This window comes from Drosophila obscura, unplaced genomic scaffold, assembly GCF_018151105.1.
Source record: "Drosophila obscura isolate BZ-5 IFL unplaced genomic scaffold, ASM1815110v1 contig_150, whole genome shotgun sequence".
NCBI classification, from domain to species: Eukaryota; Metazoa; Arthropoda; class Insecta; order Diptera; family Drosophilidae; genus Drosophila; species Drosophila obscura.
Genome location: NW_024542736.1, coordinates 1,364,261 through 1,386,520, shown reverse-complemented (window position 1 = coordinate 1,386,520; position 22,260 = coordinate 1,364,261). Strand labels below are relative to the sequence as shown.

Here is a 22,260-nt window from a genome sequence, read left to right as displayed (position 1 = left end):
TGAGCTGCTAAAAAGGGTAAACTAATATTATTTGAAATTTTCTAAAATACGCAGAAATAGTTTGGGGCAGTATTTGCGTGTCCTTTTTATGGGAGATAATGAGAACAAGTCTAGTTACAAAAAATTATGCTGACCAGGGGAGGGCTAATAGCTGATACCAGGGGCTATAGATGGCAGTCTCTTGAGTAGTGTAGAAATATTATTCTGCTCAAATAAGGTATAGGCTAGCCAGTAGATCGCATGCTTTTTACGCTTAGTTATAGTTTATTATTGCTTAATCTTTGGCCGATACACAGATCGCAAAATACGTACGTAATTACACACGAGTTTTTTATAATTATAATAAAATTATAAAATTTTGATTTGTTCACATTAGGAATAGAATACAATACCCACACACACTGGTGTGCAGTGCAACAAGTGGATTTTTATATATATATATATATATATGTATAGTATATATGCTAGATCTCTACTTTATGGCTCTATTCTGAATTGTATTAAAAAACAGTGTAAATAGTTCGTGCCCTTTGATTTAAAAAATTGTTCTAATTTAAAGATTTAAAAGACATTCATATCGCATTTCGTATTCCTTAATAGACACACAATTTAGCTACACAGTGGATGCTGTAGCATCCATTTGCTTTGCTTCGTATAAAATCGTAGACATGCATTTATGCTCGTGATATAAGCTTATTGCGTATATATATAAAGATTGTGGCACTTGTTTGTTCCTTCGTATTGCTGACAGAATCAGGTTCATCTGATTATGAATTTCATGTAAATACGTGTACATATATGTATATATAAGATATAGATATCTAAAACTTGTGGAAGACAAGCAGTGGGAAGGGCTTTTTGGGGCTTTGTTCGTAAACAAATTACATGACAAAAATTCTAAACTAAACCGAAAATGATGACATGTTCAACATAATATCATTCCAAACACTTAACACAAAGTTTAACCTAAACATTATTAGTTATCGGATACGTGATACATCTATCTGATCGTTCGTTAAGACACTTGATTCCGTGCTCTGCGGCTGGCTCTGTGCCGTTGGCTATTTGGTAGGCGGTCAATGTGATTTGTGGCAAAGATCGTTGTGGCTGTCTGCTCGCCGACGCTCTCTATATGCTATATGTATGTAGTAACAGGAATATTTGGCACTCGACATCGTTTGAACATATATATATATATATTTATGGCGCTGGCGCTGTTGCTGGCACTGGTAGCAGGGGGATTCGTTGTCCCCTTATGGAATGTGTTTGCTGTGCCGCGATGGCTTTGGCGGCGGCGTTGGGGGACGCGGCTTGCTGCCATCTAGTGAGGCAGCGCCAGCACCCACCAGACTAAAGTTCGTGGCCTCCAAATACTCGTACGTACTATTTGTAATACTGGTCTTTGTCATGGTCGTGCTTGTGCCCGTTCCCGTGCTGCTGCTGTTGCTGGTGAAGCTGGTCTGTGTGCTGAGCATCGCATAGCCATTCGGTGTCCAGTCCATGTTATGTGACAGGCTGGTGAAATCGGTCGAATCGCGTGTCTTGGCCGGCAATGGCGGCGGTCGAATATCCTCCTCCGATGTGGAATCTGTCGTTTCTGCAGCACCAAAAACAAGATTGTTTCATTACCACCGCCGTATTGATCGCGTCCTAGTCTTTAGCTTACCAACTGAATTGCGATTGCTGCTCTCGGACAGGGAGCGTGTGTCGGTCGGGAAGTTCTTGATGCTGGCCGTGGGCGTGGCAATGCTGGCAGGCCTAGAGAGGCGACGTTCCTTCTCCTTTTCCGAGCGCAGAGGCCGCTTTGGTGTGAGCTAAAAATGCAATTAGTTTAGCGAATTGTAGGGCGTGTTTGGAGTGAATTTCCTCTCTAAGCTTTACCTCTTCTGTCAGCACATGAGGATCTGGTGTTTTGGGACCACTTAACGAGCTGTTCGAAGCACTGGCCAACGAGCCAATAGACGTGTTGATCTCCTTCTCCGGCGTCGAGGTGATAGTGGTCAATGGTGGCGTATACCATTGACTGCTGGGAAAGCTAAGCGCTTCACGTTCCTGCCAAAGCGAAAGAGAGATAAAGAACAGGAGTTAGAGTTATAGTTGAAAGGTGATTGGAGTTTTTTTGTACCTTCTTCATGGACCGCCGCTTGGCTGGTGTCTTGTCCTTGTTCTTGCTGCTCTTGGTGCTGGGCGAGTGTCCCAAACTGGGCCTGGGGATGGAAGAAACAGCAGCAGCAAAGCAACAGAACGTAAGTAAAATAAAAGTTAACGTAAAAGCAAATTTAGTCATCAAAACAAAAATTAAATTCTCAAACTAAAAGCAGCAATTAGCATAACAAAAGGGAGATAGAGAGAGAGTTTAAAGTGGTTTCTGGTTAGGAAGGGAGGCATTCCATTCATTCCGGGGTGCTGCCACTTACCTCGTGTTGAAGCTCAGGCTGGCCAGCGTGGACTTAATCGAGTTGGTGGGTGGCCTGGGCAGAATGGTTGACTTTGACAGGCCGCTGCTGCAGTTGGCGATAAAGAGAACGGGGAATTAGTAAGCGGCATAGAGGGGTTGGTAACTTCATTCGGGACTTACTCTGAGGATCCCATGCTGGTCTCCGACAAACGATTGCAGCCACCATCGAAGAGGGCCGGCAGAAAGGAGTTGGTGCGTCGCATCACCACCGAATCGCGTTCGATCTTCAGGTCGCAGGTCTTGCGGCCGTAGCGCGTCTCCACGTGCTGCTGCATATCCGCGAAGCAGCTCTCCAGATGCTCCTGCAGGGCCTTTAGGCTATCGGGCGCCTTCTGTCGGTGCAGCTGAATGGCAATCTCCAGCAGCGGTATCTGCGTGGCAATCAGTTCTTTGAGCTCCTCAATCAGATCCTTGTCATCGGGATGCTCCTCCAGATACTCGTCGGTGAGGAAGGCCTCCTCGTACTTGGCAAAGCCTCCCATCACGGCCGGATCCACAATCCCATTGAGCTTCATGCTCAGCGGATTGATGTGCAGCGTCTCGTCGCTCTTGTGCAGGATTACCAGCTGCCTGATGACCCGGTTCGCATCCTTCATAATCTCCACTGCACGTTCTAGCGGCGAAATCTTAAACGTAATCGCCTCGACGACGGGGAACCAGCGTAGTATGCCCGGCAGGGGAAAGCGCGTGATCAGCTCCGTGCGCTCCAGCCAGAGATTCCGCACATCATCGCCGCCGCCACTGCTGTCGCGGAACGGCCGTGAGAACTCGAACTTCTGCACATTGTTGGCCGTATAGTACTTGATGATCTCGTTGGAGATGATCTTGTCGTCGAACTTGCTAAACGCAGCGTCCATAATGGGCTCCACCTTGTTGACTTGGATGTACTGGGCATCGCCTTGCGTGATATCCTCTCCGGGTGGCTCCAGTGTTTGCATGAGCTCCGCCTGCGGATGCTGCACCAGCATTCGGGTGCAAAAGTCGCTGTGCCGCTCGTACTCTTTGCCCCGGAAGATGTACACGCGGTTCTGAAGGAGACGCGGAAATCCCCGGCCATAGAAGCACACGCGGAAGTACGTGGAATTGTGGCGCAGCTCCTTGAGGATCTTCTCGTAGAACTGTGCCATGCGCTTCAGCAGCTCGGCCAGCTTGATATAGTCGTAGATCTCCTCCTCGTACTGGCGGGCCAGCACCTTGCACATATCGATGGCGCACTCCCACTGCTTGCCCTTGTCGAAATACTCCAGAATCTCAAAGTAAAGGGCCTCCTTCAGGTCCCTGTGGGTGCGGCACAGGCTGTGCCGAAAGCTGCGCAACTGTGGCGACAGTTCCGTGTCGGTCCAGCGCAGCAGCTCCGTGTGCAGCTTCAGCGTGAAGGCGGCCTCTGTGTAGTTCTCGAACTCCATGTGCAGGGCGCACAGCTTATAGACATATCGGATGTACATCTCTTTGAGATCCACCTCCGAGTAGAACTGTAGCAGCGAGAAGGTGCAGGCCATGCGATTCTCCTTGCTCTCGTCCTGAATGATGAAACGGTACTCCAGCAGCTTGTCCATCAGACGTGTAACCATCTGCACAAAGCAGGTGCCATCCACATTTAAAGTGTTGTGGGCGGCACAGCGCTCCAGCATGATCTCCTCGAACATTTGCTTGTACTCGGCATCGCCCTTGCCTGCAGAAGAAGAAGAGGATTATTAAGTAAATAATTCGAAATAAAAGAAGGGTCTCTGTGGACTCACCTGCTCCAATCAGTATGTCCAGCTTCTCAATCATGGCCGTCTTGAACTCGGTGAAATTGCCCTTGTGGTGGGCATTGTTGTATTTGGTGTCGCCATAGCTCTCCAGCTCCAGCCGCGAGCTGTAGTACTCGCACTGCATCATGTCAAAGAAAATGGGTATCGTCTCGCGTCGCAGCTCCGTCTCTGGTATCATGCTCATCTCCAGTATCGGCTCGACCAGCTGTGGCACAAACTTGGGCTTGTGCTGGCCCAGCTGGAACCACATCTTGCGTATCTCCATGGCCGTGTCCTTGCGTATGTCGCGATACCGGGCGAATACAATCTGCCGCTTGTTGTCGTTAAAGTCGTTCAGCTGCAGCGGCGACTGCACCAGGAAGGCGATCGAGCACTGGAAGAAATTCGACCAGATCTGCTTCTCGAACGGGCACAGGAAGTAGTCCGTTATGACCACACTGAGGTGCTTGAGGGCGCCCAGGATGACTGTGTTCTGGTGCATGATCATGTCCATCCAGTCTCTGGGGAAGACTGCCTTCTGGTGCGGCGACACCAGCTCCTCGAACACCAGCAGTATTTCGATAACAAAGTCCTTGAGCTCGCCGCGCTGATGCAGATCCTTGACAAAGTACTCATAGTGCTGGGCATCCATGCGCTGCAGAATGCCCAACATAATGGCAAAGAACTTGCCCACCAGCCCCGTGTCCCGGTCCAGCGAGTGGGCCGCCTTCATTACGGTGCGCAGCAGTATGATCATGATGTCCCGAATGTCATTGTGGGTGGCTCCCACATCCGTGCGATACAGCAGCTTCAGTATGTTGTTCATGATGTTGATGCACTCGGCAATCTGGCAATGGAAGGACATGTTAGTGGAGATCTCAACGTGGGTGTGTGTGGGCGTAGGATCTGGGTGGGGTCAGGGGTTCATCATATACGAATATCGCGGCTTCTGGGAGCTTCCGACTCGGTTCGGACTGTCTGTCTGTCTATGCGTTGCAGAACTCTATTAACTGTTAACATTAGTGCTTTAAAGTAATAATTAACATAAATAAACGTTGCAGTTGCAGTTAAAAAAAAAGAGGAGAGCAAAAAACACGAACATCGCATGTCAAAAAGCTCGAAACAAACTTAAGCTTAAGCTTAACTTAGCGGGCGAGGCGAAGCGACCACGAAAGCTCCTGCGAGAACAGCTGCTTGCCTGACCTGCCGCTGCAGAGAGCGAAAGCACCAGCACAGCAGCGAGAGCAAGGGAGAACTTAAGCGCTACAGTAAACAGTTATAATACGAGTGAGAGGGAGGGGCGAGCTTCGGGTGCCGAAACTTTTAATGCCCTTGCAGATCGATCGTTTATTAGTTTCTTCGATTTCGAAACAATTTACAGGGGGTTGCCGCTAAGAAACCCCCCAATCGTGCCCTATGGTAAGGGTTTGGTATTGGGAATTGGCAGCCAAACAAAGGATCAGTGCATAGTTACAGGCACAGAGGGACAAACAGACAAATCTGCCAAATACATATCTAATATCTTCTGCAAGGGCACAACAACAAAATGGGGGGTTATGAAAAACAAAAACTTGAACTTGAGCAGATAGATGCTCCCTCCCCCGCTGAGTGAAGTGGAGTAGAGTAGAGTAGAGTGTGCGGAGGGAGTACCTGATCTGGGTGAGAGTGCATTTGTGAGTGAGATTAATTAATCGTTTACCTTTTTGTTGGCAGTCGTTTCACGAGTGTGCAGTTGGGATTTCGACTGTCCGAGCACTTTGGCGGCTTTCGAAAGATTCTTTTCTTGCTGCCAGATATCGGTTTTCGTGTCTCCCTATTTTTTTGTTGCGTACAAGGCGGATTGATTCGATTTGTGTGATAGCAACAACGAGAACGATACAACAAAGCACAGCAGCAACAACAGGCAACAGCAATCCATCAGATTGGATGTATTGATTTGTTGTGTGTGTGTGTGTAAATATTTTTGTATATTTGTTTAAATATTTTTAACGAAAAACATTTAGTTGCAATGAAATTAAGAGAAGGAAATAGTCAGACACAGAGAGAGATAGAGAGCGCATTAATACGGTGCTAGTGAATAGAGAGAGATCGATCGCAAGAGAGTAGCGCACGTTCCATGTGGATGTGTGTGTGTGTGTGTGTTGTTGTTGTCGGTACATTCAAAGTTGATTCTTGGCGTGGGCGTGGGTGGATGTGTGTGTGTGTGTGTGTATGAGTGCACTGCTTGAATTGCAAGCTTAAATTGAACTGCACCCAAGTGGTGCACGTTGTGATGTGTGTGTGTTGTGTGTGGTGCTGTGATTATGGATTGCAGTGTTGCCAAATGCACATTGCATTTCTAACAGTGAACAGTGGACGATATAACGATGACTATGACAATGACAGGTAGGTTGGGTGGGTGCAATAATCTAATCTAATAACGCCCCAGCATTGACACGAGTGTTCTCTAAGGCCCCTCTAGAGTCTAGACACAAACAAATCAAAAAATAAGATCTCTAGCTAAAAATGGTACGATCATTGCATCGTTACTTTTGTATACACATGATATTGTATGGGTGTGGGTGCTTAAGTCTACGACGTCTACGACACATAAAACATAACAGTAAACAGCAAACAGCAAACAGGAGAAGAACACGAATAATCCTTCCATTCAATAGTTCAATCGCATGCCAATAAAAACGTTCAAGCAAATGCAACATGCTTAACATACGTACTAACTAATAACTTGTTCTAAATACTAATACTAAACTAAAGTCCGTACTAATATTTCTGAGCAAAATTAAGACATGTCACAGATGTCAAGATGGATGGATCGGAAACCCAAAATCGGTGTCTCTTGGATATGTCAATTGATGGTAACTGTAACTGTATTTCAATGAGCATTTTATAGCATATGGAATATTAAGTAATAGTAGTTGAAGCTCTGCTTTAAAGTTAGTTACTTATCCAGGATCCAGGGACCGGACTTTATCATGTGTTGGGTTATGTTTTAATTTTGCGCTTGTCGTGGACAATTACGAATCGAAAGTAGGATGCATCGGATTAAGGATTAACGAACAAAATGCATAAGGATTCCCAAGTAATGACAAATTAGTGGGACACACGCAATGGAGTAGTGGGGGGGTGACTTACCTCCTCCTTGCTCTCGAGATGATCCTTGATGTGCTTGCAGAACACGGGCAGCAGAATGGCCCGACACTTGGGCAAACTGAAGAGCTTCGTCTCCACAAAGTCCTTGATGCAGCCCATCTTGGACTGGGTCAAACGACGCGGCGGAAACTTCTCCAGTATCTCCACAATGGAAATGCTATAAAAAAAATACACATTAGAATAAAGCAAACCCCTGTCAAACATCTATCAAACGCACCTCAAGCGCACTTGATCAAAGACCTGCATCAGATCGGTGGCTATAATGTGCAGATTCTTGAGCAGGGCTCCCTCCGACTTCAACAGATTGCTCGGGCAACCAATCATGTCGATGAACATGCGCAACAGCTCCTGCAGCCGCGTGGCAAAGTCCACATAGTCCGTGTTGCAGTTCATCTCCGCGTAGAGCACACGCGACCTAATCACAAACTTCATCACGTAGTGCAGGTAGCGCGTCGTCTTGTACAGCCGCCGCACCTCTGCACTCTCCTCGGCATCGGCGGACTTCTCTCGGGGCGCAATCGCTTCGCTGATGTTCTTCTGCAGCACGTCCATCAGCTTGCTGAAAGGCACACAAAGAGAAACTGATTAGCCATCGTTTGGATCTGTAGGGATCTCGGTGATGCACTCACGTGTAGGCCAGCGTAAAGGAGAAGCTCTCGTTGATGTACACATCGAGGACGGTGAGAAAGTGCTGGTACTTCAGTTCGGACACCGTTTCAATCAGATGAATGATGCTCATGAACACCAGCTGATCGTACTTCTCCGGATGATCGTTCTCCACCAGAATATTGAACAAAGCGTCGAGTATGTCCTGCAGAAACTTGACCACTTCCTCCCCAGGCACTGTGCACAGAGCATTGAGCGATTGCTCGAGCGTTTCCTTGTGCGCAGACCAGTTCAACAGACCCAAAAGGCTCACTGGAAGGATCAAATGATTAGTGGGCGTGTCTACAGAAAGGCTCAGATCTCTTACCGCTCTGCGTGAGCTTTGTGCTGCACAGATTCACGCCAATTGTCAGCTGATCCTTGGGCAGGAGCGTCATGGCGCTATTGGAGGGCTTGGTGCCCTGCAGCTCGGCGAGGGTCGATGGCAATTCCATGTAGCAATTGGACTCCGATTTGTCGTACTTCTTGTGATCGATTTTATAGACGGCCAGGACATGCTGGCCCTGCGGTATGGTCGTGCCATTGGCCTGCATGAGACGCACATAGGCCAGAACGAAAGACTTGTCCTGGCGGTCGCGCTGCTCGTTGCTGCTGCGATGCTTCAGGGTGAACCGCAAATGGCACTGCTTAAAATCCTCGATGGGCACATGAATCTTGAAGGTTTCCTGCCACTTGGGCTTGTCCTCGTGATAGTACACCACCGACTTGTACTCGTCGATGGGAGGATGGCCAGCGCCCATGCTAATGACGCCCGGCATGAGGCTGCCCTGCTCATTGGCCACGCACACGGACACCTCCACGTTCTTGGCCGTCTTGGCAACTCGCCGCTGCAGATCGTCAGATAGAGATCGTTGCGCACATCGCCCGGCAGGATGACCTCGGGGAAGCCCATCTTCCGGGCCACTGGCACATTGTTGTGCACCAGCCGGGGGAAATCCTCTTTGATCTGCTTGATGTCACCGCGTAGCACCTCAATGGTCACGGCCATCTTCGAGTCAATCTTGCCGATATCTTTGTTGGCAATGAGCTTGCGCAGCGTCCCGTCCAGCGTGTCCTTCTCGCACATGATGAACGGCAGGTCGAGGTTGCCCCGATAATCCTCCGATTTGCTAATGATGGGCGTCAGATCCTTGCAGGCCACCCCAAATGGCCGTCGCAGCACGTACTCGCCCGTGCTGCCCGCCGATCCATTGGAGCTGACCGACAGCTGCGAATGCTTGCGACTGGCGGCTGTCAGGACACTGTTGGCAATGCTCATGCTGGTGCGCTTCGAGTCGGCGGAATCCTTGACCTCCATTGAGCCAATGCGTATGGCATAGCACACCAGATACATTTTGGCAATGTTCAGGTCGCTTCTGCTGAGATCCGTGAACAGCACCCGATTGTTGTCGATCTGTTCGATGTCACGGGCAATGCCCGTGCGCGACCACTTGACCACATAGTTCTCGCTGATCGGTTTGTGTGTCTCCCCATCGAAGAGGGTGAACAGCAGGTCGGCATCCTCCTGGAATTTGCAAACGAATGCATTCACATGCAACAGGATGTTGTGCGAGTATTTGTTAAGACTGCGGGTGGTGCCACGTTCGCTTGACAGCCGCTACAGGGGAGGAATATCAATCAGTATCTATGCTGCCTGGCAGGCGAATCTCTATACTCACATTGGCCTTTTCTATGCGCGACACGGCGTGGACATGATGCTCGTACAGCTCGGTGGTGCAGATGGCATTCGTATCCAGTATATCCCCGCTCTCGTCGCGCACCACCATATCCAGGCTGAGGATCTTGTTCCCCGTATCGATCTGGGCCGTGGCCAGCAGCTTCACCTTGCGCACCTCATCCAGTGGCAGGTTGCCAGAGATCAATGCGGCTCGATTATTGTTCAGTTCGTTCATCTTGCGGCGTATCTTTTGAAAGCTTGGATTTGTGCTCTACACACAAAACAAAAAAGGGGAGACAAAAAATTAAATATTTGGCTTCCTTTGGGGTTCGCTTTTTTTGTTGGCTTACCAAAAAATAACTCTTGGCTATGGCGCCCCACTCCAGCAGCACTTTGGTGATCTCCTCGACAATGTCTGTGCGCTGGATGCAGAATTCCCCATTGACAATGCTGTACTCGCACAGATGCACATAGCTCTTGGGGAATATGCCGCGCGTTTCCTTGGCTCTGAAAAACAACAACAACAACAAACAGAGTCAGTCAAAGTGGAGGGGGTGAGTGGGAGTGGGAGCCATTAAATGTGGTCTGCAGATGGGAGTGGAGGGGCAGCCAGCTGTCAACGACAATGCAACAAATTGCCAGTGCGTGTGTGCGGCTACAGTGAATGCTCGCTAAGTGCAGAACTTTTGCTTGTGCCCTGCAGCAAAAGTCTCCACTGTGGGGGCTTCATATTTATGTACATGCATATCTGACACAATTTCACATTCATCCATCCATCCAGCCAGTGATGCTGTTGGTGCTGATGAATTGCCCAACCCCACAGAGTACACCACAACTTAAAGCTAAAGCTGATTCTGAGTCTGCCGCTGCACATGGTGGGGGCTCTGCCTGGTCTGTATCTGTTGGGGGCGGGGCAGAACAAGTGCGCTCAAAGTGTGACACTGTCAAATGGAAATGGAAATGGAATGAATGCTTTAATTTGGCTCAATTCCTCAATTCGTTGCTTGACATGCGGGGTGGCCCGCTTTAATTGCTCCAAAAGAGGCATTCCATTCCATTCCATCTATTCATTCATTCATTCATTCATCATTTATCGTATTTCTCTCGCATCTCTTTTTCCCTCTTCCAGTGCTACCAGAACTGATTCTTTTATATACAACGGTGGGCCACTTCCTTGTTCAAAAAGCGACTCCCATTGCTCGGCTCTGCTAATCCAAAAACAAAATACATGTCGTTTGCCTGATGCTCGACTCGATTCTCTGCGATAAGGGACATCCCGTATATCTATAACTTTCAGTTCAGTTTCCTTTTGGGTATCTGTTAATCCCCGCCCCGCTCAAGTCAACCTTCAGGTTGATTGACCATTTTCCAATTTACAGGCCTGTCCACTGCCTTTCCTTCCCCTTCCCATCTTAGTCTTAATTTACGATTGGAAAATCGTGAGAAAATGCTCAATTAAAATTGATATTTTCCTATAAACAACAAGAGAGAGAGAGCTAAGAAACACACAAACACACACATAAGATTTGAACCGAAAACAAACATTAAATGTTCGGGGGCAAAGGGGTTATCAGGGTCTCGCATTGAGAATTTCTTAAGTGCCACCAATTCCTGGGTACGGATGGATATACGAAGTAACTACAGTGAACACTGACCAAACACTAGGAAACTAGGAAATCAAAATTTATATTATATTTAAAGTGGGATTTCGATTCAATTTTTGGTAATTAAATGAAATTTCTATTGAGTGGTACAAATCTTATTTTGATTGTTTTTAATATGATGTTTCTTCCTCGAATTGAAATGCGTGCTTTTCTGTTACTATATATAAATACCATCAATTGTTATCTTTAATAATCCATAAATATATCAAAATTAACAAACAAAAACCTTCACTGCCGAGTGAGTTCCCACTGTGATCGGGTGGAATTTTTGTATATTTATTTATTTACTTTCTTTAATGAATATTTGTTCTTCCATCCGCCAGAGAACTGTCTGCGGTTCTCCTCAGTCTCTCCATCAATGTATCTGCATGTTCTTCAGTCTATCTATATCTTCTTCAGTCTATCTGTATCTCTGTTTCTGTCCCTGGCTCTGACTCTGACTCTTTTGCTTCGGTTTTTGGTTGTTTGCTGTGGAAAGAGGGGGTGCTGGCAGGGTTGGGGGTATGCTATGGGTCAGCAGAAATATGGAAAAAGGTCAGCTCTCGTCAATTCTGTTGGGTGTGCTGGCGTTACCCCTTCTCCCTCTCTCCTTCTCACTCTATCTATCTTTTTTTTTAGTTTTTGTTGCCTTCAATGCGATAACAGACTGTGGCTGTGACTGTGGCTGGAGACAGACCCCCAGTTGTTGGTCAGTCTGTGTACTGCTGACAAGACAGACTCGTCTATAGATAAAAACCAACACAGCAACAAACCCAAACGAAAAATGGGAAAACTCTAAAGAAAAACAAAACCCAACCCAAACAAACCAAAAACAGAAGCAGAGAAACACCAAAAGGGTCAAATATGAAACGGTGGAATGGGTAGGGGAAAAACTTTATCTTTTGGTATGCAACTTTTTGTTGTACTCTGCCACATATGGTGGCATCTGTTGGATCGGTTGGCAGGAAAAGGATTGACGAGGAGGATTGGGCAAGGCGTTGGCACAGATTTTTCCCTCAGGAACAGTACACGCACACAGAATAATACCAGATCCCATTCGATTCGATCCATGGGAGTAAACACACAGAACACAGCGTGCCACCGCATGCAACAAATGGGCGGCGCTTGTGTACCTGATTTACGATCTACGATTTGATTTTCTGTTGCATGTGAGAGAAATGTGTTTCAAGCATTTCCGCTTCTGAACTTTTTCAGTCTTCTGTCTGTGGTCTGTTGTCTGGCAGATACCAGTATTTTCCCCACCCCAAACGGCTGCTCATGAATATGCATCAGACAAAACGAGAGATTGCAGTGAAAGTCGCGGAGAAAAGATCTACTAGCTGATTGTTGATTAAAAAAAAATATATCAGAAAGCAGCCATCAGACAGCAGCCACCAGCAGCAGCGTTTAAATCAATAATTTACCCAAAGGAAAATTAATGCCCGTAATTTTCTAGCTATTTAAAATACTTTTCACCAAAAAAAATCACTCTTATCCCTTATTCAACTTCATCGAAATTATCTATAATTTATCTACAATTTATCGTAGTTACAGATAATTTATCGATAACATAATTTTGAAATTCGTTTACTTTTTGGGATTTAAATGAATATAGATGTAAATATTATTGATTAAATGACATTAAAGGTCATTTAATACTTGGCATATAACTTTCCATTAGAACCAACAATGTCCGTGAATGTTCTGCTACATGAATTGTGGTATAAAATAAAGGGTTTCGACTAGGACTAAATGATTACACAGTATTCACTTGGTCATCTTCTGCCGTAACTCGTAAGTCTTAAGATAAGTTGCTTCATTCGTTACTTTCAGAAGCAAACAACTTTTGTTACATAATGTTTTTTGTTTTGTTTTTTTGTTTTGTTTGTTACACTCACTTTTGCTTGTAGCCGTAGTACCAGTGGGTGGTCTCCTTGAGTATTATGACTGCATCGCCCACATCCAGGTTCAAGCGATGTGGCTTCCTCTCCTGATCGAAATTGCACTTGGCTGTAAAAAAAAACATAAATCAAAATTAGTGTCAAATGAAAGGAAAACAACACTTGAAAGAGCTGTTTGGTAGGTACATAATATAGAGAAATACCTTCGCCAGCAGTCGGCCCGTGGTGTACTGAGCGTAACGGCAGCAAAAATCAGAATCAGCGCTCACCTATCTGTATCTGGGCCGCGACATCAACGGGAGCGGAAGGTTATCATTTAACCCCTGTGCCACCGTCACCCCACAGTGGGGGAATCATCATCGCTGATCATCGGAAACTGTCGGAGCTGTCGCTGTCTGTGCGCGCCCCACAGCGGATGGGATATTTGATAAACCAAACCAAACCCTCCCTCTCTCCCCAGCACCAGCACCACCACCACAGCATCCGCAGCACAGCACAGTTCGTTCCATTCTATTCTACGTGAGGTCTAACTGCAAATACACTTTGAACCAGAAACGCAATTGGGAATCGGATTGGCACTTCCTCAAAGCGGGCAACCCGATAAACCCAAAACAGCTCTCGGTACGAGTATGTCTGAGACGCATTTGGCATGCGAGAACAACGAAATAGATGAAAATGCAATCCAACTATGGAAAGGGAAATCAAATAGATGCCAGAATGCAAGTTATCTTTGCCATACGAGTCCAAGAGCACTAGCAGTCGATAAAGAGAGACCTTCCAGACTATAGAACCCAGAGGATGGTATGGACAATACTAATAATGGGATTCCCATTCATTAGCTTTAAGGAAATTGCCTTTCTCGTATTTCCATATAAGATATGGTTTAGCTTTAGCACCAGATGAGGCATACCAATAATGCGACATATCAAGAGTTTTCAGTCGAAGCGACGCAACGGAATGCAACGACGATATCGTCATCGTCTCCGGCAGTACATACTTCCTTCTTGGCTGATAATGCAACTTTTCAGATATGCGCCATATAATAAATACATCAATTTACTCATACATACATATGTACATATGCATGTGAGCATGTATTAAGATGATAGTATTGGGGGGATGCAACAACCGAAGTGCCGCTGTCAAGCATAAAAGACAACAAGAAAGAAAGCAGAGTAAATAACTTAAGACATCGAAGCGTTTGATACCCTTTCAAGCCAAAGGTTTGAATGAATCCCTACTGACTGAATCTCTCTATACTGAAAGAAAGGGACAACGATATATTTGTCTAACACTAGCATAAACACTAGCTGTACCAGCTTTACCACCTTCTAGCTAGTTTCAACTCAAATCTAGTGGCCCTAACATCATTAACGAAAATCGGGTTCAGTGTGTGAAGGTTTCAATCAAATATCTTTAAAGTTCAAAAACCCAAGCGGCAAATCATAGGAGAAATGGATTCGTTTTCTGATCATTTGGTCAAAGTCATAAGCGGCTATGAGAAAGAAAGTGTAATGAGAAAACAAAGTTAAGCGGCTTCTTCGCGTGGCACGCTCTCCGGGTGGTGCCAATGGCGGCTGCGCAACGACAGCAAAAGCAACAAAACAAAAACAAAAGCAGCAACAAATAAAAAAAAAACCTCCAACATCCTCCACGGTCCAATGACCGATGCTCTGCCGCGGGCCTGGTCTCTCTGCTTGATGAAAAGCATAACAAGCGAAATAAAGCGAGAACGACCTCCACAGCACATTAAAGCGACAGCAGCAGCAGCCAGCAGCAAGCAGCAACAACAACAACTAAAACTAAAGGTATCTTGTTGCTGTTGTTATTGTTGTTATGTGCCGCTTTGTCAGCTTATGCGCTTGCAATGAGTGTGGAAGTGGAAGAGTGGGAAAGAGTCAACGATGACGATTTGCAAAAGGTAGTTCTTCTATGTGTGTGTGTGTGTGTGTTTCTATGTGCGGAGATAAGAGAGTCTGCAAATTGTCTGTCACGTTGGTTTTTTTTTTGTTGCTTTTGGCTTTACATTTGATTTCATACTGAAGAGTGGGGGAGGGAGCGAGACCGAGCGAGCGAATCTGCTTGCTCTGTTACTTTTCGCCTGTCCAATTGAGTGGAAAGTTGACTGCGAGTGGGACTGGGTCAATTGCGTGAAACCAGTTGAGCAAGAGAGAGAGCCTGTTCTAGGAGAGCCATATCCCAGGTCTGGAAAGTTTCTCACTTCACACACAAATGGAACAGCAGCAGGAGAAAATGAGGAAACCAACTTTTGCAATTAAAATACAAAAATTAAATGGAATTGATATTGATATTGAGTTTTGCTGCTGCTGCTGCTTTTGCTTCTGGTTTTTGCAGCTACTTATGCGCAAGTAAGAAATTACTTGGAAATGGCAAATGAATCATAGCGACGTCAGCGTCAGCCGCTGCTACGCTAACTTTTACGCTGCGGCCAAAGGCAATCACTCAGAGTCGTCGAGGGGAGAAGGCAAAACGGGGAGGACGACGAACGACACACCTTGTTTGACCCCTGTGCGAGGGAGAAGTGGGGGAAAACAAGACAGAACTAGAGTGAAAGAGTGGGAATGTGAGGGAGTGGAAGAATTATCAAAAACGTCATTAAATCGAGCCCATTTCCTTGCCACCAGTTACCCCGGATGATAAGCGAAGGCGGCCTATCCCAAGTCTCTTTCCTGCGTCCACTTCCACCACTTGGGTAAACTTGTTGACTAACGGAAACAATAATAAATAATATGGAAATGCACAAGTTTCCGAGAGTGCTATAAATACGCAAAACGGAAAGGGAGTGGGACAGGCACAGCGACAGGGACAGCTAGGGACACGGCTCAATGGTCATGGGAAATGAGTGAAGAAAAGTGTACAATACAGAGGGCCAGCCAATACAGACAACACTCAACAGGCAGGTAAACCAAACAAAATTATGCACAATATGCCCCAGTAGCTTTGGTGCAACTGCAGCGGATGCAGCTGCAGTTGCACAGGCGGGAGAGAGATGGAATGGGGGATGGGGGATGGGTGATGGGGAGACGTGCCTGCCCCCAACAGCACGTGAACAAAGTGTGGCTCCCTTCGGGCACTCCTCTTGCAAAAAAGTTTCCTAGATAATGAAGCAGAACAATAAAAGAGGGATATCCAAAGAAAGCAAAGAATACAAAATACAACAAATTAAGCGAAAGTCAACTATTTGATACCCTATGAAGTGTGTGTACCAATTAATATTTAATAGGAATTTTCAATGCACAAATATGAAAAATCAACTGATATATTTTAAATTTATTTATTTAATATTGGTGAATAAAATATTTTAGCTTTAAGGGGGTAATAGGCAGTGTTTCTCTGTGATTTTTACACACGTGTAGTTGAACCGGCATACCCTTTTATTCTATGCTAATTACTGGGTATGCAAAAAAACAAAACCACAACAAAAACAAAAACAAAAACAGTGGCGCTTCGTCATCAATTGGTGTGGAAGTTGGCGTCGCAGTCAACGGCTCTCAGTTAGCGCTTTGGAGAGCGCTTTGGAGAGCCCCCCATAAAATATGATCGTGACTGGTGGTGCGCTGATGACTGGGGACAGACAACAGTCACAGCGACCGACGACAACGTCTTGGCTCATTTTGAAATTCAGGTTTAAATAGCACGCGGTGCTCAGAGAAGATTCTTTATGGCTATATATGTTCATATACATATGCAAAATACTACATATGTACATTTATTTGCTTCTCCCCTGTCTAAAAGCTTGTTTTGCTCTCTCTCTCAGTTCTATTGGATAGGTACTACGTGGATTCTATGATCTAAGCGTCTTCTATATCTACAAATATCTGTACGTACTGGTGTATATTTCGAGGGTTAATTATTACGATTCTCATCTGTTAAGTTATATTGTAGTTGTTGCCTCTGGCAATTGACTAATTATACACACAGACTTCTCGAGCACAGAACGATTCTTCTCCCCCTGGGAACATCTCGAATTAGAATGCTGGGGGGTTTAATGTACACAGATCCTCCCTCCCATGAAATATATGTACACATACCTTGTACGAGTACGAATCTACATATGAGCGGATTGAGCAAACTCTATTGTTTGTTTAGTGGAAATAATTGAAAGTGCAGGAAAGGAAAATGGAATTTGGAATTGCTGCTAATTGGAGATGTTGGCTGGAATTTATAATTAGGAATTTTCTGTGTGTGTGTGTGTGTTCCACAAATAAATTACTCTGAATTTTGTGGGAGGTAAAAGATTTTGCACTCTTTTCAATCAATTTCAAACTTCTTGCAACTTATTGCGAAGCTGTGACAGGCTAGAGATGACTGTTTAGAATGGTTAGCTGGAGCTTCAGATACTCTTACAGATTGATCACGGTTGTCTTCCCTCAGCTGGCTCTCAGTATCAAAATTAAAACTGACATTACAAATTAAATAAATTGCATAGGTTGATGGCTAAGAATGTCGGGGTTGTGGGGATGGTGCCCAAACAAACCCATTTTCCAGATAACATTTGATGGCCCATAAATTCATAAAACCAGTCTCAAGTACACCACCGTCCTGCCTTTTGGTTGAAACGGTTACGGTTAATGTCGCACTGGTCGTAAAAAACGCGCAGCAAAAAAATTAGAAACCAAACGAAAAGCAAAGAATGCTGATAAAACACAACAAGAAGTTATTATTACGGAGCAACAGCAGGCAACAGCAGGCAACAGGCAACAGCTATACAAAATTGCGGTTCCTCTCCACCAGAAAAGAGGAAATGTAAACACAAACTTGACCCATTTGGTGGGGTGGGGGGAAGGGTAGGCACTTGATAAAATCACTAGAAGACAATGTAGAATCTGCTGGGGGGGTTTTATGGCATTTGTGAAGTGGCACGATAAACGTGGAGGAACCTTTCCACTGCCAGAAGGTTTGTCTGTATGAACTATGTATATATTCCAATAACCTTTGTAACCCAAGCAGTTTTATTATATACTTTGATATCCAACTGAAACCAGTTTTCACTTGCATTGGCTGATGACGCACTGCCTCCAATGACACAATCTCCTCCCTTTTCCTGCCACAGACACAACCCCCGCTGTGGCCACTTTCTCGATCGGAATCGGAATCTGCCCTGCACTGGGGCCCGGCAATTTATGTTTAATTAAGCAATTTCAGCAACGAATCGAAGATAGCATTTGGCCAATTAGCATGTCAGTCGGCGAGAGAGTCGCAGCGGGGGGTGGGTTGGGGTTGGGGCATGGGGCATGGGTAGGCAGATTGAGTATCAATTTGATTGCAAAACGGAAAGCAGAGATTCGTTGCAAGTGGTGGAAATGGAAGTGGAAATGGAATTGGGCAGAGGGTTAGTTGGGGTGGGATCTGTGCGGTCGCAAGTGGATGATGATGTGTGGAAGTTGTTGCTCAATCTATTTTGAATCCAAGGCGAAGTCTTCGCATTCTCTGGTGGCTGAGTCCCGTCTCTGAGTCAGCAAAACAAACAATGATGCAGCTGAGCCCTGGAGGGGGGAATATTCGTAGACGTATGTGGGGGATTTGAGGGTTGCGGACATCTGACACGAGAGATAACAACAAACGCTGTGTGGAGTGGGGACACTTATTCTCCCCACCCCCCAAATACAGCCACGCACTATCTTGTATCTTTTTGTATCTTTGAAATTGAAGAACTGAACACCACCACCCCCCACCCCCTCCCCCCTCCCACACACTACATGAAAGATCAAAAACTTTTCTTTCCTCTTTCCTGGTCAGTGCGCATCGATGTTTTCACTCGAGGGATATGGAAAAGGGAAAGCGTTTTGGCAATTATGCAAATCAGAGGGCATTTGCATGCTTCGGGCAAGACCAACGAGCTGGAAAATTTTAATTAAATCGAGAAAAGCTAGACTCCAAAAATCACAACAAGAAAACTACTCCTCTGCACTCCCTGCTCACTTCCCCTCTCTCACACGTTTCCCTGCGCCCAAGCCTCATTAAGTTTTACGTCTGCTCTTTCTGCCTCTCCCTCTCCCTCTTTCTCGTCGTCTCGTTTCATCATGTTGTTGTATTTATTATTAAGGCTCTTTTTTGTTGTTGCTGCTATTCAAATTTAGAAGTAGAATGCACTCTCCCCTCTCCCACCCCAGCCGCCAGGCACTGTTGGGCCAAGTGTAAATACAGAAAGGTAGGGGGAGTGAGAGGTGGTGATGTGGAGAGTTGCAGGTGCAGTAGTCCCAGGGCCCAGTCCCCCCCACTAAAGGCAATGAACAGTGGAGTAGAGAAGTGAAGTGAAGATGTCGTCGCCAGCCACAAGGCATCCTCAGGATAGAGCGGGATGTGTGTATAGTGTGTGTGTTCATGTGCGTGTGCGTGTGTGTATACTCCACTCCCGCTATGCAGGAGGTAGAGACCGCTCTTTGAGTTCATTTTAATTTAGCATACGCTCAGCCCCACTCACTCACACACACTCATACATAACACACATGCATATATTTAATGTATATGTATGCCAGACCATACATACATACATTCATATTGTCGCTCATAAAATGATAAAGCGATTACTAAATCTTTATCGCGTTTTATTCAATAAATGGAAATTAACTCTAATGAATAGGCATTGGGTCAGACGACACCTTCTCTTCCTACCACACCCCATGCCAGCCAAAAGTCCACTCCCTAGCAAATTTGCCAATGTGTATAAAATGTTGAACAAACTTTTGTCAAATGTGGGACAACAAATGCCTTGTTTATCGCGCTGCAATCCTCTCAATACAGCTGTAGCTGTGTTGTTGAAACTTTCAAGACGCCGGGCGGGGCAGAGAGCAAACGAAATACAAAAAAAAAAAAGAGCTGCGATAAGACAAGAGAATACATCAAACGGCTGCTGATAAACAGTTAAATACGAGCGCTATTGCATGCAGGGTGGATGAAGGGAGAGGGTGGAGTGTGTGGTCTAGAAAAAGAATTACTGTAAGGGAAGAACAGACTCAATTCCAAGGCATTTCGCATTACAAAAACCCAAATCGCAGCTCAATGTCGTTTGCCAACTTATCTTCCCACTTCTACCCCTGCGCTCCCCCCTGTGTGGCACACTCTTCCAATAACGTATCATAGAAGGCAACGTTAGATTACATTTTATGAGTACAGTGGTCACCCCCGTAATTGTAGCTTGCATATAGAGAAAAAAATGAACATTTGGTTCAAACTATCCGATATATCGGTTTAAAAACTAAATATAAAATTGATTTTTAAAATTAGAAAATATCCCAACTATTATGAAATGGTTTTAGTTTCTGAGCCACCACTGTAAACGCACCTGACCACGCCCTGCAGCGGAACGGCAACTGTACGGGGTGGTAGTGGTGGTGGTTGGCGTTAGTGGGGTGACAGAAGGAGCATTAAGTACGCGAAATGATTTTGACAGTAAGTACAAACGCAAACACGCACAAAAAAAAGTCAGAAAAGTGGCAGGGGCAGAGGCAGAGGTAGAGGCAAATGCAAACATGTGTAAATAACAAGTGCAAACAAACAATGATGAACGGGTCTCCGTTCGAGTGTTAACTGATTACAATAGATATCGTGCATTTGAGTGGGTTTTCTGTTCCACTCCGCTGTTCCATTCTACCTGTACCACCACTCCAGTCTACCTGTAGCGCTGGCTGCCCTGCCCAAAGCCCCCAGCATGTCATATCTATTGATCATCACATTGCACTGGCATAGAAAAGGTCAACAAAGCGAATGTGCCGCAAAAAAAAAAAAATTCACACGTACTCGTACGTAAAACGGGTCGCGATTAGATATTTCATGGTCACTGCCAATGAATAGGCTGGGATTTGTCTTACATACACACACACAGACAGCCAGACACAGAAACACAGATATGTGTAGAGACAATGGATATGGATGCTTGGGTTGCAGTCGCGTTGCAACTGAGTTCACATCAGTGGCTGAGGCTGAGGCTGAGGCTGATGCAGGCAGGCAGGCAGATGATAGAAAACAGGTTTTCGTTTCAAGAGCAAATCTCAGAATTCTGTGCTAGTGTTGAATGAGCGGCGGGCGGAAAAACAGGATGAAATTGAAAGAAAAACGAAATTGGTGTGTGAGAGAAATAGGAGAACGCAGTCGACCGCATGGCCATCGAGTGCAAGCGAGAAGGTGCAACAAGTTACCGTACAAAACGCAGCTAGCACAGCGGGGGGCAAGAGAGCGCTCAACAACAGCTAGACTCCAGAGAGACAGAGAGAGGGGGAGGAAGGCAGGTAAGGAGAGAGAGCACCGCGTGTAGGCGGATTTCTGGGAAGCCACAGGCCAAAAAAAAACAATCGAAACAGTTCATAGACAATATTTTACGGTTGTTTACGCCCGCAGAAGCACTTTGTTTAAACATTACGCTTTGGTGCTATATTCTAGTCAATTTATGGTCATGCTGTAAAGTTTAAACATTTTCACACTCACCAATGCCGAATGCTTGTTTAGCATTGCAATCGCTCCACACAGAAGTCATCTTGTCGCGCTTTTGTTGTTATTTTCGCCAACTTTTACCACAAACACACTCTCGATCACGATCACGCTTACGCTTACACTAACAAGGGGCGACACGCACACATGCAACAACAAATGGACTTTCGTTTGCAGAAAACAGAAAAACAACAAATTAAGCAACACGTAGTTGAATTTCGGTTTCTGGCATTTTCTTCATACCGATAAGTAATTAATAACAAATGGGGACAAAATTAATACACTTATTATTGCACAACGCCTTTCGTTTTATTAATGTTAGTGCTTGTCTGTTACTACAGCATTTAGCGCTGGTTTTTTTTTTCAATTTGTTCTCATTTGGGGAGTTGGCCGCCGACGCTCAGCTAATAATCTCCGCTTACGCTCACGGTCCCGCATACGCACGCACACACACACGAGCGCACATTGCTCGCCGTTTTGTTCAAAAATTAATTAATTTTTCTGTCGAGCTCCCGCGCTGGTTGAATTTTTAGATGTGGTTTGTCAGTGTGACCGCGGACTAGTCGCTCAAATAAACCGCCTGACCCTCAGAAAAATACCAAAA

General features: G+C 45.5%; 1 protein-coding gene across 1 annotated transcript; it reads right to left on the bottom strand.

The window, feature by feature from the left end:
- Positions 1-46: 46 nt before the first annotated feature.
- Positions 47-22,205, bottom strand: LOC111082809 (dedicator of cytokinesis protein 1). Its single transcript, XM_022379044.2, is given in 17 exon segments — positions 47-1,597; positions 1,667-1,814; positions 1,882-2,052; positions 2,126-2,207; positions 2,418-2,504; positions 2,579-4,130; positions 4,198-5,038; positions 5,891-6,004; positions 7,324-7,498; positions 7,559-7,900; positions 7,971-8,259; positions 8,315-8,827; positions 8,830-9,604; positions 9,666-9,935; positions 10,015-10,171; positions 13,206-13,317; positions 21,654-22,205. Coding segments are annotated over 17 exon segments (6,021 nt in total). The 5' UTR covers positions 21,703-22,205; the 3' UTR covers positions 47-1,253.
- Between the last annotated feature and the right edge of the window lie 55 nt (positions 22,206-22,260).